This window comes from Panthera leo, chromosome D4, assembly GCF_018350215.1.
Source record: "Panthera leo isolate Ple1 chromosome D4, P.leo_Ple1_pat1.1, whole genome shotgun sequence".
In the NCBI taxonomy this organism is placed as follows: domain Eukaryota; kingdom Metazoa; phylum Chordata; class Mammalia; order Carnivora; family Felidae; genus Panthera; species Panthera leo.
This window is the reverse complement of record NC_056691.1, coordinates 86,698,899-86,711,033: the sequence shown is the minus strand read 5'-3', so window position 1 is coordinate 86,711,033 and position 12,135 is coordinate 86,698,899. Positions and strand designations below refer to the sequence as shown.

At 53.8% G+C, this 12,135-nt stretch overlaps 1 protein-coding gene across 13 annotated transcripts in view; it reads right to left on the bottom strand.

The window, feature by feature from the left end:
• Positions 1–6,107, bottom strand: part of ODF2 (outer dense fiber of sperm tails 2) — a 35,973-nt gene extending 29,866 nt beyond the window's left edge. Inside the window, exons 1-5 of one of the 13 annotated variants that reach the window (XM_042914327.1) lie at positions 5,348–5,416; positions 4,006–4,240; positions 2,110–2,200; positions 1,074–1,190; positions 669–794 (exon numbers count right to left, since the gene is read on the bottom strand). In XM_042914327.1, the coding sequence (XP_042770261.1) occupies positions 669–794; positions 1,074–1,190; positions 2,110–2,200; positions 4,006–4,037 (366 nt within the window). In that variant the 5' untranslated portion in view covers positions 4,038–4,240; positions 5,348–5,416. Of the gene's footprint in view, positions 1–668; positions 795–1,073; positions 1,228–2,109; positions 2,201–4,005; positions 4,241–4,446; positions 4,538–5,009; positions 5,149–5,347; positions 5,527–6,025 lie in introns of those variants that run through there. The other 12 variants (XM_042914329.1, XM_042914328.1, XM_042914331.1 and 9 more) reach the window with 12 other exon arrangements.
• Positions 6,108–12,135: the final 6,028 nt, after the last annotated feature.

Genomic DNA, 12,135 nt, shown 5'->3' with positions numbered 1-12,135 from the left:
GTCTGCGGCTGTCACCCCAGTGCCCGGCAGTGTCTGGCCCAAGTCTCGATAAATGTTATGCCACAAGGATCACTGCGTGGATGGATGGATAGACGGACACGCAAAACATGTTGAGGCGCGGCTAAAAAGAGGACAGTAATTCTCTTGGCACCTTCACAACTCATACGGAAGGCAATGATTAACCAGTTCCAGAAGCGGTCTGGGGGACAACTGTGGAATACACGCATAATCTCTCGTGGGGACTGCCTGGAAAGAGGCGGTGCTCTCTTAGATAGGCACATTTCTGGTACACGTTTAAGTTACGCTTCAGATACTGTCCCGGTTACACGGGAAAAGACGTGGCTCCACACGTACAAACCAGAGAGGCCAAGGGTGCACCCTTTTGTATGAGAGAGCCCTGAGCCCCAACTCAGGCTCTGCTGCTGCTTTCTCTGGGACTTCACCTCTCGGAACCTTGCTTTCCTCATCTGTACATTGGGAGAGCAAGACCTACCACACTGCAGTCTTGTGAGGACCCAAGAACATCATGTGCCTTCGGGGTTTAGCAGGACCTACTGGACCTACTGGACATGCCTAAGAGCTACCGCCGACCCTGAATCATACCGAGTTTGAGGCCTGCTAGACCCTGACCAGTCCGAGAAGGAAAGCCTGAACGAGAATGAGCCTACCTCCCACTTGCATCCCACATGCCGGGCGGATGATTTTCCAGGGGGCATCCAAGGTACCTTGGTTTTCACCCGGACACTCCGCCGCACATTCACGGTGTCCCCTTTCATTCCGCGCTTATGAGATTTCTGTGGAAAGGGACAAACCCAGGGTCACTTCCCCACACGGCCGGCCGTGGTGTCACTCTGGTGGCACCCACTTCCAACTCCGCAGGGGAGCCTCTTCTGACTAAGGCTGCTGCTGCCGTTTCTGGATCAAGGGCCGCCTACCTTCTAAGCAGGCAGCTGACCTCTGAAAGCAAGCGCACCTGTCTCGGAAACCTTTGGAGTTTGAGGCGCGAGGTGGCCGGGTTGGGAGGCGGCCCCCTGCTCCACAGCCTTAACCTCGCCCGGCCGGCAGGCTCCTACCTGGCTGCTGGTTGCTGATGGTTTCGGGAGTTTTTTTATGTGGACGTGGACAGGAGTGTTCTCATCCACGTGAACATGTAAGGGGGGAGTTGAAGAGCGGTCCTTCATGGTTCGCTTCTGGCAGGCGGGGGAGGACAACACAAAAAAGGTTGATCTGTGGATGAGTAAACGGGCATAAAAACCAGAGCTCAGAGCCTCTGGGGGCCACTGAAAGCCTAGCCAGCAAGCGAGCAGGACAGCTACCAATTACTGGCATGCGGGCAGGAACGAAGGCAGCGGTGCTGTTCCCGCAGGCTGCTGCAGAGATCCCAGCTGAAGACCACCGGGAAGATCTACGTCCACTCAAGAGAGGGGTCTGCCAGACCCACACGTTCCGCAGAAGAACCCGAACCCAGCCCCAGGGTCCTCAGCGCTGAATCTCCGTCCAAGCCTGCTGGAATGCACAGCTTTTCTCCAGACTCAGCGTAGCACAGTGGGAGAGGGCAGGAGAATCCTTCTGCGCGGTAATCTGGGCGGGCAGATTAGCGCAGGAGACTCACAGAACGGTTAGAGCACAAAACAAATCAGGCAGCAGGCAGGTGAGAGAGGACGACCACAGAAAGCGATAGGAAATGCTGAGATGAGAAGGTTGCATAGATTCTGAATATAAGCAGGGCAGAACCCCCAGCTGCACACCCCTTGCCACCACCCCCCCCCGCCACCCCTCCAGCAACTATCCCTTCCCCATTCTTTGACTTTTTTCTTTTCTTCTACTTCTTCTTTTTTTTTTTTTTTTTTTTCTTTTTGGAAGTTTTCTCAAGCCTTCTGGAACTGGGAAGGATTAGGTTAAGACAACCTCCTCACACCCAGCAGCTGGACCACAGGCAAAAGAAAAAAAAACCATCCCAGTCAATCAGCAGGACAGGCATGAAAGCACCCAGCAGAGCGAGGGGCCACAGTGGTGCCAGCAGGGAAAGGCAGGTCCTGGAAAAGGTGTGCAAAAGCATTGGCGGTGGGGCCGCGGACCCGAGGGCTGCTCCGTGTGCGTGTCACCTACCGTCACAGTCACACTGGGCGCAACACAGGGTGTCCGCAAGACCTTTTTCTGCGTGAGACTTGTTACTCCGTTCTTCCCACACGATGGAAACCTGCACCCAGGCACAAGAACCAGATTGTAAGCGGAAAAATACGGCTCTTCTAGTCCTTAGATCTCCCGAAATTACACACAAGCTTATGACTAGGAGAACCAGTCTGGAATCACTCGGCTCCCTTTACACGAGCACCGAGCACGCCTGGTGTGCCTGGCAGCAGGATGGAAACAGGGGGTGATGGGCATTCACAGGGCTGACCCTGTAACCTGCCATTGCATCGCACATATTGTGACCTTTCGCTGAAACGCCCAGCTGTCATCCTGTCTGTCGGGTGGCAAAAAGCAGGCGGCACGGGAGCCACGGGCAAGGTACTAACTTGGCCAAGGATGAAAGTGCTCAGGGACTGTGCCTGGAGCAGGGGCAGCCCTGGAAAAATGCTCAGTGAATGACAGACATAAAAAGAAGCAGGGGAGTGTGTGGACGGCTCAGCTCACCAGCCGACTCTTGATCCCAGTTCAGGTCAAGATCCCAGGGTCCTGGGATTGAGCCCCGCATCGGGCTCCGAGCTGAACGTGCAGCCTGCTTAAGATTCTTTCTCTCTTTTTCTCTCTCTCCCTATACCCCTCTACCCTGCTTGAGAGCTTTCTCTCTAAAAAAAAGACAAAAACATGGGGCGCCTGGGTGGCGCAGTCGGTTAAGCGTCCGACTTCAGCCAGGTCACGATCTCGCGGTCTGTGAGTTCGAGCCCCGCGTCAGGCTCTGGGCTGATGGCTCGGAGCCTGGAGCCTGTTTCCGATTCTGTGTCTCCCTCTCTCTCTGCCCCTCCCCTGTTCATGCTCTGTCTCTCTCTGTCCCAAAAATAAATAAAAAAAAGTTGAAAAAAAAAAGAATTTAAAAAAAAGACAAAAACAAAAACCCAGCAGGCCCAGGAACAAAGTCACTGTGACTCAAATTTCATAAAATTAACAAACATTCAAGTAAGATGAAGAAAAGTTACTATTTCCCCAAATATCCCACTTTCTACCTTTTAACGTCTTGAAAAGCAGGGTTATTTTTGTCTTAGAGAGGTTTTTTTTTTAATAATATGTGCAATTCATCATGTTTACACATAAACAACCCCATCACCAGATTTGCAAATATAAAAAAAGTTTAATGTCCAATATTTTGCAGCAGAGCGTCTGAGTCAAGAATGCCATGACGGAAAGGGACTTGGAAAATTCATTTGATCCATCCCACTACCTCCTGACAGCCCCAAAATATGGCTTCACCCTCCCCATCAATACTTCTGGGAAAATAATGTAACCTAAAGATGCAACATAAAAATTCTGGGGCACTGTAGCATGCATCTTGCTGTACATCTATTACGCTTTGATGAAAAAGAAAAAAAATATATTTATTGCGCCCTACTAGTCATTTGGGCAAGGAATACCAAATCTAAGTAGACAGGTTTTTTTTTTCCCCCTCCTCACTTAAAAGCCAACAGATTTGGGAAATCTCTCTCCCTCATCAGGCTTGCCATACAATCACCTGGATTGCATCGATACCTTGCTAACTGCCAAATCCACCTCCGACATCATTGATATTTACATGCAGCCCTCTTTCAAAAAGGACCTGCATGCCTCCTACTCCAAAAATGGTGACCCTGTTTGCTCCTGGGAACTGGGGCACCTGGGGAGGGAGGGCAAGAGGGAGCCAGAACTGGGATGGCCTGCCTGCACTTTTTTCCTCCTTCCCTTTCAAAATGATTTCTCAATGTCTTGGACCAGACTTTCAATACACAGAACAGGGAAGCTGGAAAGAGAAGCCCCCGGTGAGCCTGGTCTGAGGGCCCCTGACCACCTTTCCCTGCCCTTCCGCAGTACCTGGGGGAGCCGCCTGAGGATGAGGCAGACATGGCTAGGCATCAAAGCCGCAAAGGTGGGCAATTGGGTCAGCAGGCTCTGCTCAGGGGGACCCAGAGGGGCTTGTCAATAACAATCTCAGGGGCCCGGCATCAAACGTCCTCTCTGAGGGGAGGAGGGTGGAAGCCTTGGGGGTGGCAGTTGGATGAAAACTTGGGAGGCGCTCCTCTACTGTCCAAGTCGCACAGCAACTGTCCTGCCAAAGTGGGGGGGGGGGGGGGGGAGGGGGAGATAGGAGAGGCTGAGCGACTTGCGGGGCAGTGGATGGACGGCCGGTAGGTGGGTAGGGGGCGCGGAGGAAGCTCCCCTCCCTGGGGACGGGCGAGGGGCGGAACTTCGAGGACAAGGACCACCACGCCCAGGCCCCACCCAGGAGTGGTGGGTGGCCGTCAAAGGGAAAACCTGAGGTGCTGGCTGGCGCGCGTGGAGGGCGAGAACCGCCAGGTCCCCAAGTGGGCCCCAAAGGGCCGGAATCCGAGAAGGGAGCTGGAGGGATATTCCGGGCGGGGCCAGGGCAAGGGTCTCCTAGGAGAAGGGGGCGTTCCCGGCAGAATAGAAACCCGGAGAGGACCAATAGTATTTGAAGGCGATAGGGGCGGGAGCTGCAGGAGAAAGGGGCGTTCGGCCACAAGTGGGTACCCCCGACGGCGAAGGGAAAATCCTCCCGGGCGCAACAGCCAGCGGCCGCCAGGACTTAGTATCCGAGTTAGAGCGGGTCGGACGCCGGGTGGTTCAGGGAGCGGGATGGGACCCCCGGGGAGGCCCCCTGGGCTGGTGATCCCGCTCCCGCGGGGTTGGGCGGCAGGGAGACGGCCCCGGGGAAACAGCACTGCCTACGAGGCGCGGACAAATAATTGCCGAGCCGAGGCCCGCAGGGAGGGAGAGACGGCAGGGGCGACGCCCACCGGCGGGCAAGGGGCGCGGGGCCAGCCTCCGACGGCGGGGAAGAGACGACGACCACCCACCAGCGTGCAGGAGGGGACCAGTTTCTGCCCATAGAGAGAAGGGCGAGGCCCCGCCGGAGGGCGGCAGAGGTGGGAGTAGAGTCCCGCCGGAGGCCAGGTCAGGTGGGAGGCGGCCGGCCCGCCCGTTAGCCGGAGGAGGAGAGGGCCCGCGCCGGGGGGCGGGGCGGGGGCCACATTCTGACCGGAGCGGGACGAGCGCGCCGGAGGGCTGGAGGCAGGGGCGGCCGGGGGGGAGGGGGAGCGGCGGGGGCCATCCCTCCCTCCCGGACCCAGCCCGGCGGCGGCGGCGGCGGGGCGCCCCGAAGCGCCCGGGGTCCCGCCTGCCGGCGGCCTCTCACCAGGAGCGGCACGGCTGCGCCCAGAAACGCCTCCTTATGAAGTCGTTGAAGTCGGAGGCCAGGGCCGTGCCATGGAGACGCCGCGGCGGATGCAGTGCGGCTCCCGCGGCGACTCCTCCCCGCTTCCGCCTCCTTTTCCGACACCCGGTCGGCAGCTCGCCCATTGGCCAGTTCAAACCCCCCCAGGAGCCTCTCGGGTTTCGCCATTTAGACCCAGCCCCTGGCGTCACAGAGATGCCCCGCCCCACAAGAAGCTCCGCCCTCGTCTGGGCCACGCGTCCCGTCGCCGTGGAGACGCGCGACGCCACTAGAGGGCTTTGCCGGGGCTTGCCCCGCCGTTCAAGGCCCGGCTGGCCCTCCGCCATTTTTACCCCGTCGCGGTCCCCCTCGAGTCCCCTAACTGGAAGGAGCGTTAAAACTCTACCCCGGGCCCTTTGATACGTGTTGGGAAACTGGGCTCCGACTGGGGACACAGAACGAGTAATCGGCCGGAGCGACGCGCAGCTTCTGACATCCAGCCCCTTCAGTAGTCCGCTGGTGGCGCACACCACCCAGACTCTGATATCTCGCCCCTTCCCACAGCTCCTCCTCTATCCTCGTCCAGACTGGAGGAACGGGCCGCGTCCCCCTCGCTCCTCACCGCCCTCCTGCACACTGGGCGCTGCTGTGTGTACAGACCTACTTCGATGAGGTTCTCGCTGGGCCGCCATCTTCTCAACTATGCTTCACTGTGGAGCAATCAAGGGGGGGCTGTCACGTGGCTCACCGCGCCGCCCTGGATTCTGGGAGACTTTAACATCCTCAGGCCAATCTGGCCTCGGTCGCTTGACGTCCTCATGTCCCTGACTTTCCCTTGAACCTCAGCCATGCCCCCTCAGGGTCACACAACTGGTACACCTGAAATCTGAAATTCCAGCTTCCGGCTGTCCACACAGTACTTGCTTTTCTGGCTTCGCTTTCATTTTCTTCTCATTGGCTAATGCCCACCATATTCATTCCCCGGTGTTAGGGAGCCCTCCACGTCCGTTCATCTTCTCCCTATTGAATAAGTAACGGGTCTCCTGTTATCATTCAACCACCTGAGGTTCTGCAAGGATGAAACCCACACACCATGGCCTCCACCTTCAGCTGAGCCCTCATCACCGCCCAAAATTGTTCCATTTGTCTCTAGATCCCTTCTCTCTCCAAGTGGCTTTTCCAAACCTTTGCCTCTCCCGTCTCCTATTCCCAACTCTCCTTTCTCATAGAGAAAAATAAAGCCATCAAGAATTTCCTCTACCTTCTCCCTACCTATCTGCACTCATTTTAAGTCCCCGCCCCACCTCCCCACCATCTTTTAGTTCCTCCCTTCAGAGGAAGTGATGTCCTTCTTGCTGCCCAAGGTAAACTTCTTACTGCCAGGCCTAGATCAAAGATCTCAGTAAAATGTCTCTTGCTACCCCCAGCACGGAATTGTTGATCATTTCTCACTGCTCCCACATTCGCTGAACCAATATTAAGTCCCTGCTATGTGCTAAGCCCAGTTCAAGGGGTGCTAGACCAACACACCCTACCTAGTCTTCAAGGAGCGCACAGCCAACCTCTTGGACTTGACCAGATATCCTGGTTGAAACTTTCCTCTCTCCACCCACTGAAGGATTTTGCCCATGTGATTTTGTCTGCTCTTCACCCTCTGAAGAGGGCCCTTCATAGCCAGTGCAGTTCTTTGGGGCTTTTGTGATGGAAAATCTGAGAATGGACAGAATTGAGAGGTCACCACGCGTGCGCGCACACACACACACGCACACACACGCAGCATTGGGTGACAGGAAGGAGGAGGAAACGCTTCTCAGAAGATTGGGAAGGGAGGGGTGGTGGAAGAGAGACTGAAGAAGGGCACAGGAACCTCTGCAGTGTGTGAAAGATGTGGGATGGAGAAGAAAAGGAGCATATTTTGTTCTAATGTTTATTCATTTTTGAGAGACAGAGCATGAACGGGGGAAGGGCAGAGAGAGAGGAAGACACAATCTGAAGCCGGCTCCAGGCTCTGAGCTGGAGCTCTGAACTTACCACAGAGGCCAATGTGGGGCCTGAACCCACAAACAGTGAGATCATGACCTGAGCTGAAGGCAGACGCCCAACCAACTGAGCCTCCCCGTGTCCCTGAAAAGGAGCATATTTAACAGTATAGCTGTGGTAGGGGGATCTATCCTTTTGTAGTGTTTGAGAAATGCAAGGAAAGAACTTGAGTTATTCTTATATTACTTTGTATTGCTGGACCATGTTTTCTTTTTTTTTTTTCTTTTTTTAATGTTTATTTATTTTTGAGAGAGAGGGTGTGAGTGGGGGAGGGGCAGAGAGAGAGGGAGACACAGAATCTCCCTCTCCAGGCTCCAGGCTCTGAGATGTCAGCACAGAGCCCGACGTGGGGTTCGAGCCTCAAGATCATGACTCAAGCGGAAGCCTGACACTTAACCCACTGAACTACCCAGGTGCCCTGGACCATGTTTTCTGAGTGCAAACCACTTTGAGCCTGGCCAGCATTGAGCACTTTTTTTTATTTTTAATTATTTTTTAAGTTTACTTATTTATTTATTGAGAGAGCAGGAGCAGGGGAGGGGCAGAGAGAAAAGGAGAGAGAGAATCCCAAGCAGGCTCTGTACTGCACCCAATCCGGAGCTCTAATTCACAAACCACGAGACCATGACTTGAGCCAGTTGCTTAACTGACTGAGCCACCTAGGTGCCCCTGACCCCCTTTTTTTTTTAAGGGCAATACCCAGGGGTGCCTGGGTTCCTCAGTAGGTTGAGCACCTGACTTTGGCTCAGGTGATCTCTCATGGGGCACGCTGTTCTCAGCACAGAGCCTGCTTTGGATCTTCTGCCCCCCTCCGACCCTCCCCCACCCACACTCTCTCTCAAAAGTAAATTAACCCAGAAAACAAATAATCCAGTGAAGAAATGGGCAAAAGACATGAATAGACACTTTTCAAAAGAAGACATCCATCCAGATGGCTGAAAATCCAGATACATGAAAAAATGCTCAGCATCCCTCATCATCAGGGAAATACAAATCAAAACCATGCTGAGAAACCACCTCAAACTGTCAGAATGGCTAAAATTAATAACCTTGGCAACAACAGGTGTTGGCGAGGATGCAGAGAAAGAGAATCTCTTTTGCGCTGTTGGTGGGACTGCAAAGCGGTGCAGTCACTCTGGAAAACAGTATGGAGGTTCCTCGAAAAGTTAAAAATAGGGGGCGCCTGGGTGGGTCAGTCAGTTAAGTGTCCAACTTCGGCTCAGGTCATGATCTCGTGGTTTGTGAGTTCAAGCCCCACCTTGGGCTCTGCGGTGACAACTCCTGCTTCGGATTCTGTGCCTCCCTCCCTCTCTGTGGTTCTTCCCCATTCACGCTCTGTCTCTCTGTCTCTCTGTCTTTCTCTCTCTCCCAAAAATGAATAAACATTAAAAAAAAATTTTTTAATAAAAATAAAAATGTATGATCAAATAAACACTAAAGGAGCCACCATTCAGCTTTAAGAAATAAGAGATTAAAAATGTTGTAGGGGCACCTGGCTGACTCAGTCAGTAGAGCATGCGACTCTTGATCTCGGGGTCATGAGTCCAAGGCCCGTGTTGGGGGTGGGGGTACTTAAAACATCTTTTTTTTGTTTTAAACCAGTAGACACTATCTCAAAATGTTAATACGACCATTTTATTTTCCTTGTTCTATTTTTCCCAATGTCAACAATGAATGCGAGCTTCTTTTGTTAGTTAGAAACAACCACAGTTGGGGGCGCCAGCCATCAGCCCCGGCATTGGGCCCTCACCCTGCCAGCAGCTCACAGCGGAGGGAGACCTCTGAGTGTCCCCCACCCCCACCACCCCGGGCTTAGGCTCCAGCCTCTCCATTTGCCCAAGGGCCTGATTACCAGTTCTTTCCATCCAGGAGCATCTTCTCCAGGGCCCTGATGCAACTGCCACAGCCCTGCCCTGGGGAGAAGGAACCTGTGCTCCAGAGTGGGCCTGGCTTTTCCTTTCAAGTTTTGGGTGGAGCTGGGAGAGAAAATTCTCCCCGGCCTTATCAAGGCTTGCTCCTCTTAGACCCTTTGGCCAAGACCCTCACTGGCCCTGCCCCTCGGAGGTTGGATGGCCTCCAGTCTCACTGAGAGTATTGATTCTGCAGCTGTCCAAACCAGCGGTTCTCAAAGTCTCCACGCCAACAGCATCAGCATCACCGCGGAACTTGGTAGAGATACAAACCTTGGACCCCACCCTGGACCTAGGGAACCAGACAGTCTCGGGATGGGGCTCAGCAACCTGCGTTTTAACAAGTTCTGTGGGTGATTCAGGTATACTCCAGAGTTTGAGAACCACTTTCCGGACCCTCAGACTTGGAAGGCAAATCTAGTCATGCCTCTTCACTTTACAGAGGAGGAAACTGCAGGGTTTTAAAAAAAAAAAAAAAATTTTTTTTTTTAACGTTTATTTATTTTTGAGACAGGGAGAGACAGAGCATGAACAGGGGAGGGTCAGAGAGAGGGAGACACAGAATATGAAGCAGGCTCCAGGCTCTGAACTGTCAGCACAGAGCCCGACGCGGGGCTCGAACTCACGGACCATGAGATCATGACCTGAGCCGAAGTCGGCCACCCAACCGACTGAGCCACCCAGGCGCCCCAAAACTGCAGGGTTTTAAGCGAGGAGAAGGGACCCGGCTCAAGTGGCAAAGGTGAAAGTGAAAGTTAGATGATCTGTTTCCAGAGACCACCCCCCACTCTCTTCTGACTCAGGCAGACCTCCTTAGCCCATCTGGATCCACTTTGTCACTGTCTGGAGGGCTGCCGTGAAGCCAGCAACCGTCAGTGCACCCTTCCCACTGTGCCAGGGACGGTGCTCACCTGCATGAGCTCAGCAAAGCCTCGCAACATCCAGTGAGCTTGGCATGAATGCTAACCCCATTTTACAGAGCTGAAAACTGAGGCCAGAGAAAGCTCATTACATTTGCCCAAGGTCACAGGTTAGAAAGTGCAGACATAACTCAAACCAGCTTTCTCTCCTACACACACACACACACACACACACACACACACACACACAGCCCCAGGGGCCTATGTCATGGCCAGCAGGAGCACACTGAGGTTTGCAGAGACTGCCGCCTTCAGGGAGGGCTCTTCCCCAGTGCCTACAATTCAGCTGAAAAACCAGCAAGGAGACAAATCTCCCTGAACAGGCAAAACAGTTGGCAAACAGCCAATGTCCCAAAGCTAACTGCCATTTACTCATAGGAAAGCCCTTTGTCTCTTGATTTGCAAACAATTGTACCAACCTTGCTGGGTGGGGTAGAGCAGATTAAAAGCAGTCCACCTCGAGGGAGTTATAGCAGACACGGTTCCTGCCCGCGGGCCCTCCTTCCTGCTCAGGTCACGATCTCATGGTTCGTGGGTTCAGCTTAGGTCACGATCTCATGGTCTGTGGGTTCAAGCCCCAAGTTGGGCTCTGCACTGACAGTGAGGAACCTGCTTCGGATCCTTGGCTCTCTCTTTCTCTCTCTCTGCTCCTGCCCGGCTTGCACCCTCTCTCTCTCAAAAAGAAATGAACACTGAAAAAGAAAGAAAGAAACCATAATGTAACATATTAGGGAAGGTGTTCATGCTCAGTTTTGTATGAAACTTCCAAATAAAACATTTATACTGGTTAAAAGCAGACACAAGAGGCCACATACTATATGATTCCACCCACACGACGGTTGGGAAAAGGCACAACCACAGGGACAGAAAACAGATCTATGGTTTCAGGGGCTGGAGTTGGGAGGAGGGTACTGACGGTAGGGGAATTTGGAGGGAAATGTACATATTCCACATCTTCATTGTCGTGGTGGTGACCGGACTGTTTACATTTGTCAAAGATCACCAAAGTCAACTTTTTTTTTTTTTAAGCTTCTTTATTTATTTTTGAGCCAGGGGCAGGAGGGGCAGAGAAAGGGAGAGAGAAAATCCCAAGCAGGCTCAACGCTGCCAGCGGGGAGTCCGACACCAGGCTCAAGTCCACAAGCCGGTGAGATCACCAACCACCTGAGCTGACGTCAGACGCTTAACTGACTGAGTTAACTGACTGAGCCCCGCAGACGCCCCTCATCGGCATCGATTTTACTGTGTGTTGATTTAGCGGGAGTTCCCAGAGCGGTCAGCTCCTCGGAATCAGGAATCACCCCGGGTGGTTTCGTTCAGAAAGTCACGCCTCACCCACAGCCTACCCGGTGTGTGTGTGTGGGGGGGGGGGGGGGGGGGGACGTGCAGAGGGAGTGGGATGAGTCAGTAATCTGCATTTAACAAGCTCCCCAGGTAACCAGTGGGGGGGAGGGGGGGAGGGCGTGTGTGTGTGTGTGTGTGTGTGTGTGTGTGTGTGTGTGTGGTTTGGGGCCAGGACTTCTGGGTCAGGACAGGATTCCAAGCTTCCATCTGCAGCCCAGACCTGAACCCTGAATCCCAGGCTCGTACAAGCCGACAACCACGTGATGTCTGCACCGGAATCCTGACCGGCACCCCGAAACCAGCCCCACCCACAGTCTTCTCCATTTGAATTGATGACAGGTCCATTCCTCCAGAAATTCAGGCCCAACGCTTCGACATCATCCTCAATTCCTCTTTCTCTTTCTTGTCATTTAGTTTTAATTTCATTATCCTAAACTTAGCCCTTGCGCCAACACGGCCCCGAAGACGTGTCGTGAGAGCACGAAGGCACAGAGTGGTGCCAGCAGCTGGGGGCGGGAGGGGTGCCCTCCGGAGACAAAGCACAGACCAGCCTGTC